Here is a 24,787-nt window from a genome sequence, read left to right on the forward strand (position 1 = left end):
AAAAATTTTTGTAATGTATTAAACATATTTTTGTAGTCTGATGCATAGGAAACATACCCATTTAAAAAGGAGCAATTTGACCCAGGTATCAGAAAGGCAAATGATTGTAACAGAAACAGTAGCAAGGTCACGTCACTCTTCAGAACTTGAAGGGTGCACAAAAGGTGAGAATTGGCAAAACAAACAACAGGAAACAACTCTTTTTTTTTTTTTTTTCTTTTCCTTTTTTTTTTTTAAAGCCATCAGACAGTGTGGATATACCAACCTTAGAAAAGAAAGCTCAGCATATGAAGCTGGAACTTCTACTTGCACACAACCTCTGGAATTCAATCAGGAAGATACTTAGAAGTAGGCTGCTACCTCTTTCTACTAGGTACAAGAAATACTAGTGTGAGTCTTAACTGTAAGGTAAAGGCCCTTTAAGGGAACTGGGAGAATTTCTCTGTAGGTGGCAGCATGTATCAACTCTACATAAAAAAGCTGATTGCTGAAAACTGCAGTTTTCAATTGATGACGGCACTGCAAAGGCACATATTCCTGGCAGAAGCCTGCAGCTCCTGGAAGTCAGAATGACACACAAGTCTAGCTGTATGACTCTAACAAGCAACTTGATCAAACTCATCCTGTTGTTTTTTTTCAGCCCTCGCACTCAGTTGGTAAGAGAATCCTTTGATTCCTTGCTGTACCAGTAGTAACACGGCAGGAAAAGCAATGACAGACTGGACTGAACATGCCAAATGAATCTGAAACAAAACTGTTCATCCCCCTTGGTGAATCCTGAGTGTCTCCTGGCTGACACGGTGCAGCAGCGAGCAAGACACCAAGACGGTGGCATCTCACACACACAAGTGTTTCCAGCAGGCTGCCTCAAGCCAGGAATAAAAACTCCCATCACGCAGTAGGACATGGATTCAGCACTGGTACCGCCTCTCCAGCTATCGGGGCTTTACCGACAGTTTGTTTCTTTCCCCTTTTTCTTAAAGGCTTGGGACAGAGGGAAGAGAGCAAACACTGAGCCTTGTTAAGATTACAAACTAATGCTGGCCTCTGAGAAACAGTTTTTAAACTGGTTTTGCTACCAAAAAAGTGTTCCCGACACTCTCATCTCCACTGCTCTTGAGAACTAATTGTAGAACTAATTTATTAAGAAGCAATCTATTTTTGGCTTTAAAGAGTGGTTTTCTTCCACAACTCTTATTTCTCCCCATTCTCATCTATATAGTCTGACTGACATCTCCAGTCTCTCAAACATGCTTGTAAATAAGCATGTCCGTAATAGTGACTCTGCCCCAGCAGTCTGAAACCCAGCTCACATGTATTTCACTTAGGGTAACAGAAGATCATAAATCAGGCTGGTCTCAGAATCCCCCAGTGTCAAGTGATTGGAAAAGAAGCATTTCAGGACTTATAACAACATGTTGACACCAACGCCCTGTGCAACAGCTGCCCTTTTAAGCCCCAAACTTCCTGACACAGAAGCTCTCCTGTAAAGGCAGGAAGCAAAGTAAAGCATCACATAGGAGGAAATTGTGGGGACCCAGTCCCTGATCATGGTGCACACTACCTATGTACATATACTATATACAACAGACTTCTAGTGCATTTCCAGCATTTTCCCCTTATAGCTCACATTCCCTTCATGGCAATAAAGTAATGGTGTAGTGCAGCCTGTGCAGTATTAAGTAGTTATGACTGTTGAACTGTAAGCAGGCAACACCAACAAGGAAAAAAGTCACTTACAGAGCACAGTCACTGTCTTTATACCAACAAGAAACACTATACAGCGGTGAAGTGACCTTCTGACAGCATACAAAGCTTGCATTTGAATGTTACCACTGAGAAAAAGCATTAACTAGAATCAGGCTCCAATGGAAACCCTAGCACAGGACAGACCCAAACTGCACTTCCAGCTTTCACAGATTAATGCCACTCTTGGACAGGTGTCTCCATTCCCTGCCCCAACTGCAAGTACCTTTAAAATAGAAACAGGAAGCAGAAAGAAGTTCAAAAGCCACATTTGAATTATGCTGGGCGGCAGGGGGTAGTGAGAGGCGAGGTAGTTTAAAAAAAAAAAAAAAAAATAGTAGTATTTAAGAAAGACCCTCTTTACCATAATGATGTTATATGGCACTTAAATTCGGGCACAGAAAGAAAACACAAAGTAGTCTAAATAAACTGTAGTTGAGAGCTGTTCACTCTATCAGTAGGGCTTAACAGCAAAGTCATAAAAGAGTCATGGTCATCAACAAATGCTGAGAGGTCCTCATAGCCCAACCTGCCCTTTTAGTTTTTTCAGCTTAGTGTTATATTAAAAAAAAAACAACCACCCTCAGTAGCAGACTTTTCTGTTTTAGCATGCTCTCTCCCCAGGTGCATCCTGGAAAATTCATTTTTATACCCTGCCCTTCTCTTAATATCTAGGTAAGAAAAATAAAACTTTTGCAACTCTTACAGAAAATTATTTCAACTTTATGTCATATTACAGCTGACTGACTTATACCAGGAGGTGGTGATAAACTTCATGGATACTTCAATGCTTACTCTGTTTTCCATTGACTCTGCGTTTTGCAAGACTGTTCAGTGCACTCTAGCACTGTGTAGCAGTGAATAAGCTTGGAAAAGTAAAAGCCTGTATTCTGCTCCAAAATACAACAGTGCTAGGCTTGATAAAAAACAAACCCACACAAAGAATTAAAAAACAGTTTAGGTTCAACAACTCCCCAGGCGGCTATTTCTGAATGGGTTTTCAGAGAAGGAAAATACATACGGCAAATAAATATTAATGACAGTAAACAAAACTAGACAGACACACACTTTTCAGCTAACTCCAGCCATACCTGTTGCTAGGCATGTTGCTTCATCAGATGACAACTCCCAACTCCGCTTGTTCACGGGCTGTAAAGACACTGAAGTCCAAAGGCAAATACTGTTCTGCTAACTCATATTCCTGGAAAGTGATTCCAAAGGAAAACTTTCACAGGTAAGAAAGATGACTGTAGGCGAACATGTCCAGAGAGGGAGGAGGGGAGCTGGCCCTCTCAGAGGTTGGCGTACCTGATCTAGGTATGCCATTCGTTCCAAGGAATGAGGCATCCAATTACTAAAGCCTTTATTTTATCCATTCCATAAGAGCAAAAATCCCAGCAGTAAGGAAGAAATTCTTCACTATGAGGGTGGTGAGGCACTGGAACAGGTTGCCCAGAGAAGCTGAGGACACCCCATCCCTGGAAACGTTCAAGGCCAGGCTGGATGGGGCTTTGAGCAACGTGGTCTAGTGGAGGATGTCCCTGCCCATGGCAGGGGGGTTGGAACTAGATGATCCTTAAGGTCCCTTCCAACCCAAACCATTCTATGATTCTGTGATATGATCCTAACACTGGAACACCATCTGCTTTTATCTGCATGTACTGATCCTTGGACAGAGCATCAAAAGGCACATCTATGCACTGTGCCAGATTGTTTAGCTGAAGTACCCACGAAACTTCAAGTGCAGACAGTGGGTTAAGTCCAAGTGCAAGGCTGCCCTTAGCACGCTGCCCTTATTAGGACTATTAAGCAGTTCGATCTTCTATACTAGCAGGACGGTGAAAACCAGCCTAGAGGTATCTTGCAGTAAAGACATCAGCCACTTCTCAGTTGATTTCATCTGCACCTGTACAAATTTGACTTCTCCAACTCCCCACTGAAGTGAGCTGTTATTTCCGGAGACGCTAAGAGCTAAAAGGGAATGTATAGTTTCTATGGTCACAAGAGGAAACAAATCTGGCAAGTGAAAGCAAGTCATTGTGAACAGAAGACACGGGAAGAAGTACAGTCTAAAGACCTCATTCATCTTACCTTCAAGGAATGGACAGTGAATTAGACTTCACCAAATGTAACAATAACCCATTGCAAGGTCTCCCATCACAGAATATCATCTGTCTTCATGCAAGTGGGGGCCAGGCTCTATCCAGACAAATACCTGTAGCTATTAGTACTGACTAAATTCAGCATTTGCTGCCCAGCCTGGCAAGAGGTGGTAGCCAACACAGAAAACAGCTTCTCAGCTACGTAAAATCATTCTACACTGGAAGAGCTCTAAAGCATTCAGCTGCTGTGGCACCTGGCCTTCACTGCAGCCACTTCATATGTTGCTGGTAAGGGCGAGGACGTAGAGAACATTTACTCTCAGTGAAACAACACATAAGTTAACTGAAACTCAAAGGAAATTTGAGTTGGCTGTGACCTCTGCTCTTTGGCAGGTCTTCTGCTGAAATGTCTTTTCAGAATTTCTGAGCCTAAGTATTTTCCCCACTCCTGGAATAGTGACCAAACTAACAAGACTGCACTGGGTAATAATTTTCCTGCTTTAATAGTAGATTAATGCTTCTGGGGCCAGCGGGGCTCATCTCATCTCCTATAAAGGAAAAATACCACAAGAACCTTCCAGCCACATGGCAAGAAAAAACATCATCATCTGCTTTGTCACCTTCCCCTTTCTCCTGTCCTTGCTCAGATATATTTCCATGGGATACAGCTCAGGAACAACAACAGATTAACAAATGCAGAGATCCAGGACTGAAAGCATGTTCCGGAAGACCTGAATAAATGAGCGTGCAGCACTTCCACACAGGCTCCCATCTCTCTCTGCTCACTCTGAGGAATTTTTTCAGAGAAAAGTTTGGAAACTTCTGAAACTACTGACCTGTGCCTCATACTACTGAGCTGCTTGTTCAGTCAGTGTCAGCCTGAGGTAAGATTCCCTGGCTCTTCCTCTGTTTGGGCTCTGCAGCTGCTGGAAGACAACTCTGACAGGGTCTGTCATATGGAAGCAGTGCAATCTGTATGAGGACTAGAATGGGTAAAATAACCAAAGGGAGAAAGTTCTGAGCACAGTGAAAGATAATAGACATTGTGATTCCTTTTCTCTTATGGTCTTTATGGGGAATACACAGAATGAAAGCAAGTACACTTCCAGATAAAGTCCATTCTAACCTCACGGTAAGCAGCTCCACTGTATTTTCTCAAAACAAAGATACTGGTGACAGCTCTCGTGCTCCTGGTGTTTTTTAATTACGGTAGTCTGAAGACTTGCCTGCTCAGGGTCTAAGTGTAGCTTTCTAATAGATACCACAGATAAGGCTCTGCCATTTCATTTCCCCACTCAGTCCAAATCCTCAATGCAGTAACAGTCACTTCTGCTCCTGATATTTAACACATTCAGCTCTTTTGCCCATTTCCCTTCTGCTTCTTTCCTTCTAGAAGGTACTCCCTTCTCTTCCCCTAATTTTCTCCTATAAGCAGTAGAAAGCAAAAGATTAGACTTTATTAGAAAACTCATTTTTCTCCAAACTCCTTTCCCAGTTCTGAACATGCAAGAACCAGAGAGCACAGAAAGTGCTCCAGGAACCCAAACCTTCCAGACATCAGGCTGTGCCCTCCAGTCAAATCCAGGGGTTTTGCCCAGTAACAGGCAGCTCATAATCAACATGGAGTTTAGTTTAAAAACCACAAAACTTAACACATTCTTACGAACATCAGCATTTATATATTAGCATGTAACTAGACACCTTATGGAGGAATACAAGGGACTGTAAGGAGATCTTTAAATAGTTACTGTTGCACAATCAGAAGTAGAGGAACCTCAATCACACTCTCTGGCCTGTGCAGTACACAAAGTCAAACCAAGGGAGCCTGTTCATCTGTTTTGCCCTATGCCTATGAGTTAGTTTACTTTTTAGGAGTATCATTGAAAATATCAAATACAAACAGGCACATATTTCTAGCTTGCAGAAACTAAAAGCTCCCCATTGTCCTTGGCTAAAGCCGAGTAAGAAGCAAAATACATTACTACTAAGAAATTGGATTCTTAACATCCATCAATCATCTGACTTCCAGTTTTAAAAGTCCTGAAATTTATGTGCTTGTATGCTTACAAATGGCAGTAGCCTTTTAAATTTCCTTGGCATAAAAATAAAAGCCTTCTAAAATTAATTTTCTGCAATGCTGTCCCTATTGGATATCTTGCATAGTCCACCAAACACCTCTCTAAATGCATGGAGCAGACCACTAGCCTTCTTTAACAATTACATCAAGGGTAAGCAGCTACTGTTTTTCACGATACTTTGGAAACACAAAGCTCCGCATTACCACATGATATCATTGGTGTCAATACCAGAAAAGGAACCTGGTGGCTGGCAGAAGTGTAGGCAGAACACCCCAGGCTTACCACCAACTCCCCTGACACCCATCAACGACCCAGTCTGCACGTACCTCAGCCTCTGCAGAGGCATGTCATTCTCAGAGCAGTACCAGGCAAGGAACTTCTGGCTCACAGCTTGTGTAAAAGCTCTGGCCACCTGCCTTGTGCTGCTCCCCAAGGCAGAACAGCTATCCACCAGGGCTCACAGGAGCTCCCACTGACACACAGCTGGCCAGCTCCATCAGACTGTCAACATCATAGCAGAGAGAAGAGAGTCAGTCTAAGAAAACGAGTGTTTAATCAGGAAACGAGAAGAGACAAGGGATAAGAAACTGATTACAGGAGAGTAATACCCCAGCCAAAAGAAACACGATTGTACAACTCGGAACGACCAGGATCAAAACATCCTATGAGCCAGCAGTGCCCAGTGAGGGACACTCCTGAGAAAGAGCCCAAGCACTTCTGGCAGTCTCCAGGCACCTCAGCGCGGTCATGGACTCTGACTGCCCAAGCTCCAGCCTCTGCCCTCAGCACCTGCTGCAGAAAGCCGCAGAGGTGGCCCTGGCCCGGCTACTCCAGTCTCAGCTTCTCTCAGCAGGAGGTGCTGAAAGGAACGGAGGGAGCACCGGCTATGCACAGCAGTCCCAGCCTCTCCTGACAGGAGATGGTATGTGGAGTAAGAGAAGCCCATACAAAAAAAAAAAAAAAAAAAGTTTACATATTTATAAATGCCAAAATAAATATTTAAGACAGAATCCCCCACCCCTCTAACACGTGCGTAATCACACTGCAAACTGCTCGCAGGACAGCCTCCAGGGGCTCAGGGAAAAAAGCAGTGACTACACCACAGGGCAGCCAGCTCAACTTCCTTCTCATTTCTGATGCTTCTGAAGCCTGCAGCCCACTGCGAAGGAGGAGGAAGAGCGAGCAAAGCAGAGCGCCAACACGCAACAGTGCTGGAGAGGAATGTCATGGTATAAATACATCAGATCAGTGGTTTCCAACAAGTTAAAACTAAAATAAAAAAGACACCAGAAGGAAGGATGGTGTAAATGGAACTACAACTATGCGGGGCAAAGGGTTGTGTGTCCGTGGAGCTCCGCCTGCTGTCACGGCGAGAAGGTGGTCATTTCCAGAGAGACCCTTTGCCACAGCTCCTTTGTCTGCTTGCCGCGCTTTAGGTTCTGGAGAATATCATTAAACTGCATCATGCCCATGGGAGTCAGGCAGAAGGCGCTTCTGGCGCTGCGGATGGCATTCACAAAGTCATCGTAGTCAGCTGGAGTGAGATGGATCAGCCGATGATGGATGTACTGGATGGGAACAGGGAAAGAGCCTTAAGGTACTTGCTCACCACCCTCTGGTGACACTCAGAGGAGGACTCAAGAGCTCCCAGAGCAATACGTCACATGATCCTGTTATCCCACAAGAGGTCCCAAGACTCAGAGGCTCTGACAGAGGAGAGCTAGCTCAAAAGACAGCAGTGTTATATCTCACATCCTAACATGGCCAAGGCGAGCGTCCTCTCAAAGCAACAAAATGCACCACACAGCATCAGCAGGTGATCTCTCCTTCACAGGCACTAAATTGTGCCATAGTACAGCACAAAAGGGTCAGCTAACTCTCCACCCCACCACCCACCAGCATCTAACCCTCATGCCATTCATTCTGCAGGTTGTACATGGGGACCCAGTTCACTCACTGGACATCTCCTTTGCCAGCGGCTATGGAAGGAGTAAGGCTTACACTAAGTTGCTACAAAATATCTCTAGGCTTAGCACTGTCACTTCCACCAGCTTCTCAACTAAGGCCCCAAAACTGCAGGTCCACCTTTTGAGAAATCTAATGTAGCTCAGAAAAAGAGCTTAAGTGAAGAAGCTGTCATTTCTCAAAAATATCACCTAGGTGATAGGACAGCTAATCCAACCTGGACAGTACGTCTACAGAATCATCCTTCTGGTCATTTATCCAAGAGAAGTAGGTATATGTGTGGCATCCTGTTTACACTGTTTTAAGGAACAAGCAGCTCTGGTGTTCCAGCTGGCTCACTAAAGCACACTTGTCCTGGTTTCAATAAATCCTGAGATATCTCATCCGTACCGGTAGCTGACCAAGCCACTTCCACTATTAGTGCCAGCACTGGCACACCAGACAGCCACGCCAGGGCTTCATGACGAGGGGAAGACAGGCTACAAACAAGGAAAGAAAAAAAAAGATAGACTGGGAAGGGAGGTGGACGTGGGGCCTGAAAACATAGCAAAGAAAAAGTACAGAAGTTAAAAGGTACGGGTAGCATTTGGAGGGAGGAAGAAAGTAGATGGGGAACACAGAACCAGCCTGTCCTTTGTGGTGAGCACAGGAGGCGAGAGGCCTTGGAAGAAGCAGTACAATGATGCAGCCTCCATACAGGCAAGCAATGCCTATTCCAGTCCCCGCTGAGGGAAAGGGATGCATCAGGCCATAGACCAGCTCAGCTACCAGTACCCAAAGTACTGGTACTGGTGTGCAGTACCTTCCCCCCTGCACACACACACGCAGGCAGTACCTGCAAGGCAGGCAACGGCCTGGCAGCTTTGGCAGGCAGGAAGACAGGCCACACATTACCTGCAAGTAGGCCTGCTGGCACCTCTGCACCAGCTGGTGGAAGGCTGGGGTGCGCAGGTGGTTGTGCACATGGGCAGGGTTGAGCCTCTGTAGAGCTTCCATGATGATCTCCTGGAGCACAAAAGGACTCAGCACCCCCTTGGCCGCACCAACGCAAAACTGATGCACGTAGTTTACACCTGCACAGGAAGGAGAAGTCAGAACAACAGTGTTAAGGTAAGAGAAACACAGGAAATCAGGTACTTCCCAGCAAGAACCTGGATTTGGAGCACCTTCTTCTCAGTGTAATCTATCCTCCAGCAGGCTTGGGGGAGACACTCTAGCAAACTCATGGGAACGAGAGATCATTCTGATATATCCATCAGGTCTGAGTAGAGACCGGGTACCACCTCAGTCACTGATATTCCCAGCTCTGTCTTTAAAGGGGATATGAAAGAAAACTGATGTGCAAGATAACTACAGAGGCAAGGATGCACTGCACCTCCTCCCATTGCTTCTTGCCTCCCCATCTAGGAAGCACCTAGATGCTCCAGCACTCAGGCCTTAGGGAGCCTGAAGAGACAGTCAAGCTTCCCCACTGCTGCCTACAGTGGAGCTCCCCCAGCAGCAGCAGGAGAAGCCATGCCACATGTTTGTAGAGGTTGTTTGTTTGTTGTTGCTGTTGTTTGTTTGTTTTTTTAAAGTTCTTACTGATGATGAAAGAATTAAAAAATTTAACTGACAAAAAAGATCCAAGAGCAAAGTGGAAGTAAAAACAAAAACAAAAACCCCAAACAATTGGTGGTTTGAGCACCTGTTGCTATAAAAGGTCTTCAGAGAAGGTGTAAATATACATAAGAAAGAGGAATACCTACAAGATAGTGGAAAGGGAAAAGAAAAAGTTGTTGTTATAGAATGAAAGAGACACAAGTTCTGAGCCCTGTCCAACCCCATGCACTTCATCCAGTGCCTCAAAATTCAACAGCATGCCTACAGAACCCAAAAATGGGACAACTGCCTGGATGAACGAGCAGCAGGGATCTTCTGAAACATTCTCAGAAATGCGGTCAGATATCAGGCTCACCCAATCTTTGAAGTTTCACTCTTTAGAGAGCTTTTTCCCACCATGGTCCAAATCCCAGCAAGTGGATTTCTGCTGAAGTACTGCTCTGAGCCTTACCTAACTTCGCAGCTAACCCAAGGAGCCATTTTACATCCTCCGTGTAGGGTGGGCTGCGGGAGAAGTTGTTGGGATGGTCGTTGTGAGCTCTTCGGCCAAGCATCTCCAGAGCCAGCATCCCTGTGAGAAAGGGGCAGCCAGAGTCAAGCAGCATTTCTGCCCAGTAAGACTTAGTCTAGCACTTCAGTCACTGCAACACAACCTGATTGGCCTGCCCTTCATCAGCAGAAAATTCCCTAGCTGCAAAGAGTCCTGAGAGAAACAAAAGGCCCATCTTGGAGCCTGTCACCACAGGAAGTATCTGCAAGAACATCTGGATCTGCTGCTCCAGGCTGGGAAATCTGCATCGCCATCACACCTCACTAGAGCTGCAAAGAGACACTCCACTAGCACCTACAGCAGTGTCAAGCAGATAGCCCCAAAGGCTGCACTACAAGAGATGTCCTGAAAGCAATGCATTTGCTCCAAATTTTGCAGCAGAGAAGCTACCCACATCAACCTACTCAGCTGCAAGACAACAGGCCAACACTGAGCTGCAGAATTGCCAATCTGCAAACATTTCATTTATTCCACTACAGTTCTTCACGCAAATCCTCCCATTTAAAAGGTTTTAAAATACCAACAAGCACTACGTCTTGATCTTCCAGACCCTTTTCCCCCACCCCCTTCTCTGTTATCCAGGCTATTAAACGCCTCTAGTGGCTTACCACTTATCACTGCACCCCTTTCTGGCTAACAAGTACTTTCTTCTCTAGCTTTCAACAGAAAAACCTCAAGCAACCTCCAGATGGTCTTCCTTCCATTTTCTTGCTGTTTCTCTTCATCTGCTGCCCCAGGCTGGCTTTACTTATGTTAGAGGCTCCCTTCTCCCTCCCCAAGTATCCACTGGGTTGGACCATGACTATGTATGAGTAGCTTACTGCAATCTAAGCTCAACCACAAAGCCCAAGACTGACATTCCTGTACCAATGGCAGTTCAGGTAGAGACTCTTATTTCCTCATAAACAGTGTGACTGGGAAAAAAATGCTAATTACATACCCACTCCCCACAAAATACAAGTTCCCTTCATGTCAGTCTTCAACAACCTAGCTGGAGAGGCGCAGGGCACATCCCTCTCTGCCTCTGAAGACTCAACTGGTATTATTAAACTAGAGGTGCCTGAACCATCCATGAGCAGCAGGAGCTGAACTCCATTTTTTCACATACTCACAACTTACACAGCCACATCCTCAGAGCCCTATCCACATTCCTTTGCATACACCTGCTGAAAGGCAACACTCTTCCCAGCTCTAATCCACTCAGCTTTCGCTTCTACTCTGATGGCTCTCAACAGCAACTGTTCAATCTTCTATTGTTTTGTCTCCATTTTTAGCCTCCACATATGATCATGAACTGGCTTTCCCCATGTAGCTAAGATGCCATCACCCCCAACAGGTGCAGTAGCAAATTGCCAAATGATAGTGAAAACCTGCAGCCCTGCCCTGAATCCCTCTCAAGGGGGCCATAGAAACCCACTTGGCCATCCTTACCAACTCGGTATGCGGAGTGGAGGTAGTGCAGACCCTGGGGGCTCACAGGCTGACTGTGCTGCTCATCCTCGGCAGGAAAACCCCCTGTAACAAGGGAGTTGGGCTGTGAGGACAGAGTTGTCAAGGAAGCCCCCTGAATCGCTGGGAACGTTGATCCTGCATGGACACTTCCTACTGAAGAGAGCAAAACAGCAGCATTAGGACCCACCACCAGCCTAAAAGAAGGTTTACTTGGGCCATCATCTCCCTCACCTGACCGCCCCCTGCCAATGTAGTGTTCTGTTCCTCTAAACAGAACAATACAGCAACCAAAAACCACAGACTTACAACTGAAATACAATGGGCTAGCAATATCTCTATTTTGTTTGCAAGCAGGGCCTAAAGGGGGTCAGTTACATGGTTGTCCATCTCTTTTGCAGTATACCATGAACATGCACATCATCCATGTTTTACATATAAATACATGTGTTGACTCAAAGGTCTTTGCTATTATTAAATGACATGTCTGGTTCTGATTTTTTGTCCAAGAAAACAAGCAAGTGCATGTCTACACCTGATGAGAAACTGCTGAGGAAAATCATTGAGCAGGAACAGTATTAAGTCATTCAAAGATCAAGTCCAACATTATGAGGTTCCTCCATTTCTGCTGTAAGACAGCTATGACTTCATCCAACTACCAGGTGGGAAGAGTGTTACTGGAGGTTAGCCTCCAATCCATCCTGGGAAGGAACAGCCATTGCATACACCGGCAGCACATACCAACAGTAAAAATAGCAAGGAAACTTGAGAAGCTGTGTCACCTTCAGACACTTAACTAGTATGGGCAAAATCAAGGGAAATCACAGGAAAATCCATTACATTGTACCACCTAAACTTGTACAGACAGGAGTTAACACTGAGCCAGTAAGCTGTACTCTGACAAGGGACTCAAGTTTATCTAACTTGCCCTCTCGAGAAAGATACGGAGAGGAAAAAGCAAGGTTTGCCTCAGAATTCCAGAGCAGAGATGCCATTAGGTGTGTGCACATTGTTACCCTTATTTCACAGCTTCTCTGTGGTGCTACTATACCAGCTTGGGCAATGCCACAAGTTCCAATTTCTCCTCTTCCCCTGCCACCTCCAGCATTTTTTTTTTAAATGTTCACTAGTGAATAGTTGAATACCTGAGAATAATGTGCCTCCCAGGAAAGATCTGTCTGACCTCCTCAACCAAGCAGACACACAGTGCCAAACAACCCACAAAGGGGGGCAAAATCCATGTTGAATTTGAAGTCTGGCCAAGGAGAATAACCCGTAAGAATGAGCTGAACTGTTGCCAGAGCTCAAGCATCATCACATGACTATGTACTCCAGGAACAGTGAAACAGTATTTTAAGAACTGAAAACAGAAGTTTATGCAAGCTATAAACAATGGCAACCAGAAGGGGTGGAGTGGGTTTTTTCTTTTCTTTATTTTAAGTGCACTAGGATGAGTTAGCAGTGCTGGAAGATTCATAACTCTTTGGAGGAGTACAGAAATGGTTTCTCACAATTAAGAGTCACAGCATCAGCCCAGGACTAAGGCTGTCAGCAAAGGATGTCTTCAGATCCCGAGGCCTTCAGGACTATTCTAATTGCTTTTGTGGTGGCTTTTTGGCATCAAAATGCAAGATAAAAATAACTGAAAAGATTCTCCTGATAAATCTGGATGTGAAGGAGGCCAACACAGCTCTTCAGTGTTTTCCCATGTACCAGTCTTCTAGCACCTGGTGAGTTGCGAAGCACTGATAAGCAAATGTAGTCAAACATTACAGCCTCTCCAGTGAGGGGATAACAGAGCCTCGGTCAACCATGACCCACTGGTGCAAAACCCCATGGCAATGACAGCATATCCACAATTCAGTCAACATCTGCTGTTCCAGTGCTGCACACTACTTGATGGGTCTCCACCACCACTCTAGCCCCAACACAACACGTGAGCAATCGTTCAGATTGCCATTGACATGGTCCTGCCAAAACATCTGTCCTCTCTACAGAAGTTCCACATTTCAGGTACTGGCTGCCTCCAATCCCTGCGGGCAGGAAAGACACCTATTAGTGCTATGTAGCAGAAGTCTGCCTGCTGCCTGCTTCTTGCACTCTATTCATCTGACCCAAAGGAACCACAAGAGCCTGCTCAAGATCATCTATGCTCATCTTGCCCTAAGGAGAGGGGGAATAAAGCTCTAATAAGTTAGAAGTCAGAAAGGCCAGGAGGGCTCCAAACACACTTTAGTCTGAGAGGCCAAATAATCTCATGCTGGAAATTTAGCTGAACAGAAATTAAAGCTCCACTAGCTGAATCAGACCCCGTGATGAATCCCAGTACCCTCGAGCATGCGCATCTTTAGGCTTGGGTAGATTTGGTCAGAACTTTTCAATGCAAGAACCCTGGTTCCACTTGTGCTCAGTGAGGGGCAGGGGTACAGCTAGGAGGCACAGTAAATAAACCTGTGCTATGCACAGCCCAGGGCTGTAACACTTACTCGCTACGTTGGAAGACAGTGACAGTCCTGTCTCACTGTGATAGGGATGCACAGCAATCTGCGTCATGGACGGGACCGGCACACCAGGGAATGACACTGCTGTAGCTGCCAATGATGGTGTTGTTACCGAATAGGGGTACTGTGCTCCTATGAATGCTGGATGGACACCCTAAAATAGAAAATAAGTAACAGTCATGTCTACTTCATCTGGCCATTTAGTAGTCCAAAACATGATGTCCCCACACAAACCCCAGAACATTCCAAGTCCAATCTGACAGGGAGGAGGAAGCACAGGAAGAATCAGCACAGAAACTACGTTGCACCACATGACCATTACATTTTCTTGCTTCTCCTCCTTTTAAATCTAACCAGTTTGCAGAAAACCACTCCAAGAACTTTCAAAAATAGGCAGAGGTTAAAATAACCTTTGTTTGGTTTTCCCTCTGTAGTCTCTATTTAGCCTGCAAGCTCTCAAGAAGACAAGCTTTCTATCCAGTGCCTTCTGAGAAACTATAGAGCAATAAAAATTAAAAACTACTGATGTATTATATTTGGTATTCTCTTGAGACCTTACACGCACCCACAGAAGGCTCCTTATAATGCAAAAGCTGAGCTGGGGAGCCAAAGTAAGTATCACAAATCGGCAACTGCGAGCAGAAGCTAGACCTCAAGCCACGGCAGGTCTGAGCCCCACACTCTCCCCAGTCAGATATACTCTTTCTGGAAGCAGCCACACGAAGTCACCGTAAATGAACAAGGCACAGGCAAAACTCACCTGCGGGTACGCTGAGCCAGGCACCGGGAAGACAGCTGGGCGCGGCATATGCTGGATAGTGTGTCCAATATACTGGGGATTACAGGGGATGTGAGTCTGAAGGGTGGTGTAAGGGTGGAGGCCCTGCGTGTGTGTATGTGCCATTGCCGGCCCTGCCATTGTATGCTGCTGGTACATGGTCGACCCCACAGAGATCACCGGCATGACTGTCGCTGCTGCGGTTACCGCAGCTGCCACTGTTACAGTGGTCGGCTCAGAGGTCACCCGGTTGTCTGTCAACCCACGTGCTGCTTCAGAGGCAGCCCGTGCACCACTGGCACTGCAGCCAGTGGCACCTTCTCTCTGGGCTGGGGTCCCACCAACAGTCTGTTCGTAAAGCCAGTACCACTGGTGAGCCACTTCAAAGAGGACTTCCGGGTACACACCACCTCCTTTGGCTGCCTCTTCTACTGCCATACAGGCCTTTTCCAGCATCAGATTGTCCTGGGGGCAGTGAAAGAAAAGCAAAAGTGAAGAATGCAAAACCAGAAACACAAGAAGGCAAAACTACAACAGGAGAAAGTATAAGCCTCTCTGAAATGACTGACACTATGGGGAGCAGACAGATCACAACTATGCAGCAGAAGAACCAGTTATTCATGAAACATAAGAAATCCACAGATTTCTGGGATCAAGGCTGTCCAGTAGCAGAGGAGCCAATCCCACAGGTAACAGCATGTCCTTGATGCTGGAAATCAGCTTGCACTAGCCAGCCCCCATGTGATGCTCACCTGTTCCTTACACTGCACCAGAGCCCTCTGGATCTCATTTGGGTTCAGGGCGTGGGCATGGGGCAGGCAGCTGAGTGCCAGTTCAGCAGCTGCCCGCACCATGTTGGAGTCTCTGGCCCGTGAAGCTCTGTCTGCCAATGATGCCACTTCTGGGGGAGTCAGATGTCCGTCCCAACACTCCACCAAGATGTTCAAGGCTGCGCTACCAATCTCCATGGCCTGCCCTAAGAGTAAAAGAGAAGACTCTCACACCCACTGTATGCCCAGCACAGTTCCAGTCAGCTTTCCCTCAACGGGAGGTGCACTCCTCACTTCCTTCAGGAGCAGCAACAGAGCCCAGTTGCTCCCCTTAGGCTCTAAGTCAAATTTAGGCTCTTCCTCCCAAAAGAGAGGACAGGCAAGAGCCCTCAATAAGCAAGCAGTGAGTGAGGGTACCATTATCAAAGTTAAGCTAAAGATGCATTTGAGGCAGTAAGAGGAAGTTGCTGTAGCGGATTTTAGTACCCACAAACCACAGCCTGGACTGCCGCTCTATTTCCATTGTGTCAGGAAAACACGACTTTTCAAGGGTGTGTTTTTCAGGCTCTAGAAGTCATGTGGATAGAAAGTAGTAGTAGGGCTAGGTGCAAACAGAAGAAGAAAGAAAGTGAAATCCTGAACATGGCCAAAGAGCATGTTCAAACTTCATAAATGTCTGTCTCTTCAGGAGACCCCCGAAGGAGAAGTTAAGACCAGTCTCTGTGTGAGAAGTGATCTATGGCTCTGAGGACTGAAGGATGTTGCAGTATAAGCAAGAAGAAACAGATCACAAGAACTTTCCAGGCCAAAACAAGCATCACTATGTAAATCACTGGTGCTCAGCTTGTACTGCCAGCTGTGCCAGCCAGCACATCAGCATCACCATTTTTGGGCATAAGCTCACCTCCCTCCCCTCCTTCTTCCCCAAAACCAAGCTCCCCAATAAAGTTTTGCTGTAACCTGTGATCCAAGAGACATGGGAGGAGTAAGTTCGAGAGAGCCAGTTGGGAGACACAAAGTTGTGCAGCCCTAGTGCATACAGCCCAATCTCGAAGGCGCAGAGGTGAAGGTTGCGGTGTGGTCCCTGGTGCCCACCGCTGGAGGAAGGGTGGGTGAAGATGGAGGTACTGCTGTTTCCTCCTGCTTTGATAAGGACTGTCTTGGCCAATTCAAAGTAGAAGTGAGCAGCTGCTTCTGAGGGCTGGTTTGGGACATGAGGAGCATGGCTCTCCAGCCGTCTCCCTTTATATCTAGAGCAAAAGATAAGAGGAACCGTTCAGACAGCAACAAGTATCCTAGGTTCACTAGCTGGGGGGCAGGGTTCCTGTCTTTAGGGTCCAGAGGAAACAAAGCAAACATTCTCAAGGAAGTGTTTCCTGATGCACACTTGTTAGTTCCCTGACATCAGGCCTAGAGGTTGCCTCCGTGCATTGGTATTAATTACCTGCCAACTTCCACAGTCTTTGCACGGGCTCCCCCACTGGCTCTCCTACTGCCACTGGAAGAGGAAGATCCAAGGGAATCACTTGAAGAACTGCTGATGCTGTCACTGTCCTGTCCTCTGCCCCAGGATGTCGTTGCCCATCCCCCACGTAGTGGACGCCGACTGAGCGTTGGAGAACTGTCAGAGGTGGTTTCAGGAGCGCTGCTGTCAATACTAGCCATGCCTACAACAGCAGAACCAACACAGTAATGTCACCAGGGCTGGTAAATGTAATGTGGGTAGGTAAACTCTTACCCACATCACCTAAAGTCCCCACTAAGATCAGTCATGTCAGTGACAGTCAGCCTTACAGTTGCCAGGCATTCAACTTTGCAAATTGTGAGAGATTAAATTAGTCAGTTTGGCCACAGATATCAGCGTCATTTTAGAGTTCTTGGATTAAAAAGCAGAAAAGTTCCAGAACAATGTACCTTTATTTCCCCCTTCATACCACCCCAGCCCCTCACTCCATCTGCCAAGCTTTGTGGCAGAATATAACAACAAGAAGGCAAATATACATACAAAGTCAAGTTCCACAGATTGTATGAGTATGAAGAAAACCCTTCTGGTTTATGCTGCACAATTTACACAAAAGGTTCTTCACATCCTCAGCCTCTAAATTATACCCTTCCCAAGAGAAGTGTAGAGAGGCAGCAGCTCCTCTGAATTTGCTTCTGGACCCAGGAGCACAGTGCTCCACTCCCAGAGTCCAGCAATCATTCAGCTCCAGATATCTAAAATCCATCACCCAGAACATATCTGGTGTGAGAAAGGTATGGTAAATTGCTATACAGAAGGGGGCAGGAAATCTGAGGAGCAAAACCTATTGCTCCATGCCAAACACCTCAGAGACAATCAACTGCTTCTGTAGTACAGGAAAGGCTGACAAGTGGAATGAAAGAGCAAGGGAATTGCTGAAACCCCAGCAGGCCGCCTAGCACAGGACTGGATGCTGTATGAACTATTCAGTTCCTACCTGTGTGTTTCTTCTTCTGCCTGACAGGTGAACCCCAGCATCTCCCATTGTATCCACCTCTGTTTCCAAGGGCCAGACGACTGGGGACCTTTCCCTCTTGTTTCAAGACAGTGGACTCCACAGCTGGCTCACAGGGGGACCTCTGAGAGCTCTCTACATAAACAGGACAGTGACAAGGTAAATGTTATGATTTGTTTCTGTATCTCTAAAACCAGATGTGGCCATTTAAAAGATATAAACATCAAAAGATGCAGGATTTTTATGAAATGAGTGGTATTTATGAGCAGGATTATCTCAATTTGCTTTCAGTATATCATCCGATATATATCATCCGATATATATCATCCGATATATGCATATCATCCGATAGCAGGCCAAGAACATTTAATCTTAACAACTCAAGATTTGGAAAATTTGCTGCAACTACGGAAAAATTTTAGAATAAAAATGCTCCAGCAACCCTAACCTTATTGCAGTCTTCCTCAGCTAGTATTGATCTCTTTGGGAAGAGTTAAGACAGCATCTGCTTTCCACCAAATGCTGCTATATGTGATGTTTGCCACCAAAGTGGAGGCACAGCTTGAAGAAAACCACGTTTATCTCTAATGCCCCTCAGCAATCTTAGTTATTTATCCTACATAAAGGTACCTGACTCAGTGTGTAATTTTTTTAAATACTGCACCTCTGTGATGCAAACCTAAAAGATAGAGTCACAGTAGTTTTATGTTAGTAGTTTTATGGTTACACAACTGGGTCAAGATAGGAAAACCTGAAAATTAGCTTGAATTTCTATGCAACAACAATGTGTACCGAAATGGATCTAACCAAACAGGTAACAGGGGAATGACGTTCTATTAACCACCAAGCAGACAGATGGTAATATAAGTCACTCTGACTACTTCCTAAAACAAACAAAAACGTACAGTGACAGTTTTGCACTTTTAACAGAAGGGTTTCAGCATAGCCCTTACGCAGCACCTCTTACCCTGTGCACTCTTCTCCACGAAGTTCTCAGGACTGCTCTGGACTGCAGTGCTTACAGCAGCTTGCTGAGTGACAGAAGTCCCTGGAAGCTGCTGGATCGCTGCAGTGGACTGGGCAGCATGTTTGGAAGGAGATTTTTGATTTGCTACTGTAGGCTTGCTGGATGAGTAGAAGGAACTCAGAGTCTGTGGTTTGTGAGTTTGACTCTCTCTGTCTAGGAGTTTATCTAAAATCTTTAACAGCAAGAAAAAAAAAAAAAAGAAGAGGCATTACACTAAGACATAGAGGGAAAGTACCAAACCAGCTTCCTGGTGGACAATAAATTCCATTTGCTTGGAAAAAAAAGAAAATGTTTATTCTTTAGAAAGTAGGCATCATCTTCCTGCACTGAAGATCAGCGATGCACAGTTGAGAGCCATGTGGCCTGCATTACTGAAGAAGCAAAGATTCATTTGTACTCAGCAATATCCCCATTTTCACTTCAAAAAGCCACTAGCTTTACTTGGAAAGCACCCAAAACTCACAATACAGAAGTAATTCTGCTACATCAAGGACAGAAGAGAGGACTGTATATTTAGTTCTGCCAGTCCTTAGATGTTCTTGTTTAAGCCACCAAAATTCTTTACTCACCATTCAAAAAATCCTGTCATACCATTACTGAGAAACTGGTAAAGCGTTTTGAGACTTTCAGACACTAGAGAAACTGCCTTCTACCGGCCCACAATAACATTTTCTTATCCTTACTTATTACATAATTGGGGACAATGCATGACCACATTTTATGGGTTTGTCCATTCCTACTGTTCATTCTCATGAAATGAACACCACAAGTGTGACAGAGCATTTATTTGCAGATGACTGATATCACAGTGTCCCTGTTATCCCCTGCAGAAGAGAAGAGTATAGCAAAAGAAGTGCTTCTACTTTAGGAGACAGAAAGACACTAATAATATTCCTGCTAGGTAGAAGTGTTTCTGAATATAAAAGATTAATAAAACCCTTCCTAAAGCTTCAGCAGGTTTTGATATTTTTTCCTCCTTTGGGGTGGCGGGGGCAAAGTTTTACTATCTCTTTTGCATGGGAAATTAAGGCACAGGTGAAGTAAGCTAGTATACCAAAGAGGTGAGAGATTAAGAAACAAATGCTTTGCTAGATATACTGTTGGGCAAGCCAACATCCCTGCAGCAAAACAGAATCAATCCCCAGACCACACACAGAGTGCACACTGAAAACCCCTGGGACAAAGGACTTGTTTTAGCAGGTAAGCAAAAGCATTAAAAGCAGTGAGAACGCATCTCCCAACCGGACCTTAAGAAACCCATGGAAAGAGTGCTTCTTCCAGGGCAATGCACACTGCACAATCAGATTTTGCATCAGTGGAAGAATACAAACACTACAACATAGCTTGTAAATCATCAGTACATGACAAAGCAAATTATGCTCACTGGCAAAGCTATCAAATCCATCAAAACCCAAACATGGTTTGCTCTGCATCTCCCGCTCCCCTTTTAAAGGGAAACTCACCTTCTTCAGCTTAGACTGATCATCCTTGTACGTAATCATCAGGGCTAGTGCCAGATCCCCTTTCTCCCTTCGGGTGCCTTCACACAACAGAGGATGTTCTGCTTCACTGACAGTTGTTTTCATGCCTGCAGGCCAGAAAAGAGGGGATGAAGAGACAAGTGAGCCCATGGGACTACACCACATCCTGAGCGCTATCTATACCTCAGACTATTTTATTCACCTCCCTGTCACAGGCAAAAGAAATTTTTTTTTTCCCCCTATTTTTCTGTTAACTTCAGAAATAGGTCATGAATAAACAGGAGCTGCTGTCTGTCCCCAGAATACTAAGCTTGCTACAACTGTCAGAACAACCAGATCCTAATATGCCATGGGAAGAGTCCAGGCAAGCCCACAACTCCATCTTGAAACAAACTTTTCCAGTTTCTGCAGATGCTACCAGCCAGCATTTCCACACCATAAAGAACTCATCTTCCTCCTTTCAGAAATGAGGCAAGAGAGGACAGGCCTTGTTTAATCCATTCTAGTACTTTTTGCATGCTGCTTTAAAACAGGCATACAGTATTGTCAACATAATATATATAATCAGTGCTTTGTTGCTGAAGCTGATAAATGATAGAAGAATCCAGTATTATGCTAAGATCCTAAATTATATGATAACACTTGAGAGTACTGCTGCTAGTCTTTCACTATCATTGTCTAACCTCTTCTGAAATGATTGCTTTTTGTTCTCTGAAACTCTCCATCTCCATTAAAGCCCAGGCAATACATCTTCTGTGACAAAAGAGCAAGAAGAAAGCTAAAATTCATGTTACTACTTTAACATTCCTGTCCCATATCCCCCTTCCATTTTTCACTACTTTGCACCTCAACCCTGGCATGCAGAATCCTTCTGCATCTGGATCTGATAAACCGTGCAAACACTTTCATTTCTGCGCCAAACTGGAATGAACTACGAGCTCTCACCATCCACAATGAGATAGGATGCAGAACATGGATGAAGAAAAACTTTTCTTGTAAAAGATTCTTACCAAGAGCAGCAACAGCTGCCTCAAAACCAAGCTCTTCATCTCCAGGCATTTCATTATTCCAATTACGGCTTGGGGGTCTAGAGCCTGTAGGAGAAACCACTGAAAGAAGACAAGAGAATTAGTGCTCAGCTTTCAAAACTAGGACCTCAAGGCAAAAGCCATTTCTGAGAGCTTTCTGAATTTGCAGAGCTTCCTGTGATTCTATTCCTAGCCTTGTACGTGTTTCAAAACCACAGCACTGTCTTGTTTTTTTTTTTCCCCGTTTCTCTCTCTAAACTCAGAAGGCTTCAAACCAGGCAGGTATATTGCCAAGTCAGTCTTCTAATCCCAGGTTGTTGTGTTCTGTTTTTAAATACTAGATTTATTTTAGCTTCCTCTGAATATAACCAGCATAAGATTAGAAAAGTCAGTCATTTATAACTATTTTACAAACACACACGTGCTGAAATGTGGTAAGTTTCCAGTTGGTTTCAAATGTAAGCAGACGGAAAGATAATTTCATTGGGGCACAAAGTACCTCTAAAGCAACATGAAGGTGAAGAGCAAGCAACAGTTTGTGTGAAGAATCAAGATTAAGTTGTTCTTATACAGAAGACAGTTTCTCTTTGAAACCCCGCCCAAGACCTGGCATCTCAGAACATGCCCTTCGCACACCCAAGCCAATGCAGACAGTACCTGGAGTGCACAGGACATCAAATATAAAGCTAGCCAACATCAGAGGCAGGACAGGACGGTAATCACATAATGTCCCTTCTCGCAGTTCTTCAGCTCTTCCTCGAATAGTGTTCATCTCATTAGTGCCCAAGGGAATCTTCTTCAAGAGGGCTGCAATCTCAGACTCCTGATATGCCAGTTTCACCTGGTAGTATCCACAAGGAAACAGAAGAAGTTGTCATCAGCACAGGCCTTGTGGGCAGTGGATCATTTTTCCCTATACATATGTTAAGGTACAGCAACAGTTTTTATTGGATCATTAAATTATAGCAATTCTTAGCACCCTACCCACCTTTACCATTCTCTCCACTCTCAACACACAGATTTTCGAATCTAATACAAGTCTTGCCTCATATTTATACACATTTTTTTTACTCAAATTATCATTTCTGCATACAGAAAAAAACGCATCAGCTTTCATAAGAACATCAGGAGAAGCATTTGACTGGATAAGTCAGTGGAAAAGGTGATTACTCTTAATTGTAGGAAAAAAGGATGCTATGTTAAGTAATATACCCATTCGAGACAACAGGGACTGACTAGCAGAAGAATGGGCATGGGGTGGCAGCACGCATGCCACCAGGATGAAGACGGTTATATTTCACTACTCTGGCATTCCTGCATTCTCTCCATTCTTAACATGTGAAAGTGATTGTTTTCTTTTAGTTAGCAAGTGACTGCCAATCTCACAATCTTCTAATCAGACCATAAGAAGTACAGATAACAAGTGTAGTTGGTGGATACCTAGCAACAACACACACCTCCAGGGACTGAACAACCCTGCAGTAAAAAGCAAGGTGGCTGCGAATCACACAGACAAGGTCTTAATTGGACACTTCTTCTTCCTAAAAAGGAAGCCTAATAGTCATCAAGCAGTGTCCAAAATAATATGCCTGCACAGTGCACATGTTCACTTGCCAATGAATGAGATATCAGCAAGAGCAACAATTTTCAAACATGTAACAATTGCACCAATTTACTCTAAGGAATAAGTTTCAAACCATTTCACCAATGTAAATATGGACAATTCCATTTACAAATGGCTTTATTTTCCCCAGATTAGCCAAGCAAACTGGTAACATATTTAAGATAAGAAGTAAGCTGTTCTAATCGAAATAATATATTCATAAGAGATTTTGTACTCATTTAAGTATTTTCAAGCCTGTAGCTTCGTGTGAAATCAAAGGCCTGCTGGCACATGAGGTCTGAGCTTCCTATCAATGAAGGTAATGCCAGATGAAGTATACGTCTCATCATTTTTCTGGCAGATCAATGTGTGCTATTGGTATGTGCACACAATCCGTTTAGTCCCACTGCAATCAATTTTAAGGAAACATATAAAAGCATAACCAAATTTCAGGAGTTGAAATGGGAACCACATGAGCAAAAGCATTTAAGCAGCACAAGGTTGTTTATAGATAGTGCCTTTTTGAGATGTTTCATACCTCCAGAGCCTTTGTAGAGGCAGGTGGTCTCTGCAGCTCCAGAGCAAACATTCCTATTCGGAAGGCCAGGTTGTGGTACTCCAGCCGCTCACTCAACACAGTCAGCAAGAAAGCAGCTTTAGACAAGGTGTTGGTTGCCATCCAAGTCTGCTTGCTGGTTGATACCTTGTTCTTTTTGCCCTGTTTGAGGAGGAAATTGTCACAGGACTTTCTTAAATATCCTAAATGATTCTATGCTTGTCCTCCTACCCTTTGCAATAATCAGTAGACAGGAGAAAGAATAAAACACATTTAAATTTTATTCCCTTTGCTGAGGAATCACAAATCCCAGTGGTTACTGACGAGCCTCATTCCTTCCCCCATCTCACCCCAGCACAACACAGTGGAAGAGCTGGCCTGTTGATAAGACATATGTCCACTATTGGACTGATCCTGTGCAGGCAGATGTTGCATGCCTGTCCCTTCCAAGGGAACCCTTCCATAACAAACACTGCTTAGTGCCACTACAGGTGATTTTCTGTAAGTTTATGCTTATTTCTTTCCTCTCCAACCCTCTATCCTGAAACAGCAAATCTTCTAATATTTCCAATGGTGCAATTATGAAATAGGAGACTAAGGTTTTGGAGAGAACCACAAGAAACAGGAAGGTCACCTGCACAGAGCTGCACAAAAATCAAGACTTCTTATGGCTGCTGTATAATCTCATAGCGCACAGTAGCAGGTATCTCTTAAACAAAACATCCTTTGAAGCTGGTATTAAATAGGGTGTTTTGTTCAATGAGATTTAAAATAGATTCCTAAGGGAGCTGCAGCTTTTAACAGACAAACCAAGCTTGTCTCTGAAGGATAAGGAAATGTGAAGAAGCTTTTAACTAAACTTGAGTTTCTGAAGATTCCAAGTCCTGCTGAATGGCCTCTTATTTTCTTTCTCCCTTTTATTCACACACACACACACACACACAGAGTGATCAGGCACATTAATGACATCCAGACAAGTTCAACCCAGAGAAAGCATCAGTGAAGGGCCCTGAATCACAGCAAATGAGAAATGCCTGGGAATGCTGTTGTATCCATCCCACATATTCCTTCTAA

At 44.6% G+C, this 24,787-nt stretch overlaps 1 protein-coding gene across 3 annotated transcripts in view; it reads right to left on the reverse strand.

Annotated features, from left to right (window-relative positions):
* Positions 1 to 6,877: 6,877 nt before the first annotated feature.
* ZSWIM8 (zinc finger SWIM-type containing 8) overlaps positions 6,878 to 24,787 on the reverse strand; it is a 63,623-nt gene continuing 45,713 nt past the window's right edge. Inside the window, exons 12-26 of one of the 3 annotated variants that reach the window (XM_075155353.1) lie at positions 23,696 to 23,875; positions 22,212 to 22,395; positions 21,537 to 21,635; positions 20,509 to 20,633; positions 18,986 to 19,217; positions 18,001 to 18,153; positions 16,986 to 17,208; positions 16,502 to 16,791; positions 15,524 to 15,747; positions 14,754 to 15,236; positions 13,979 to 14,147; positions 11,475 to 11,648; positions 9,945 to 10,064; positions 8,786 to 8,964; positions 6,878 to 7,494 (exon numbers count right to left, since the gene is read on the reverse strand). In XM_075155353.1, the coding sequence (XP_075011454.1) occupies positions 7,291 to 7,494; positions 8,786 to 8,964; positions 9,945 to 10,064; positions 11,475 to 11,648; positions 13,979 to 14,147; positions 14,754 to 15,236; positions 15,524 to 15,747; positions 16,502 to 16,791; positions 16,986 to 17,208; positions 18,001 to 18,153; positions 18,986 to 19,217; positions 20,509 to 20,633; positions 21,537 to 21,635; positions 22,212 to 22,395; positions 23,696 to 23,875 (3,039 nt within the window). In that variant the 3' untranslated portion in view covers positions 6,878 to 7,290. The remainder of the gene's footprint in view (positions 7,495 to 8,785; positions 8,965 to 9,944; positions 10,065 to 11,474; positions 11,649 to 13,978; positions 14,148 to 14,753; positions 15,237 to 15,523; positions 15,748 to 16,501; positions 16,792 to 16,985; positions 17,209 to 18,000; positions 18,154 to 18,985; positions 19,218 to 20,508; positions 20,634 to 21,536; positions 21,636 to 22,211; positions 22,396 to 23,695; positions 23,876 to 24,787) is intronic. The other 2 variants (XM_075155354.1, XM_075155355.1) reach the window with 2 other exon arrangements.

This window comes from Calonectris borealis, chromosome 7 (genome assembly GCF_964195595.1).
Source record: "Calonectris borealis chromosome 7, bCalBor7.hap1.2, whole genome shotgun sequence".
NCBI lineage: Eukaryota > Metazoa > Chordata > Aves > Procellariiformes > Procellariidae > Calonectris > Calonectris borealis.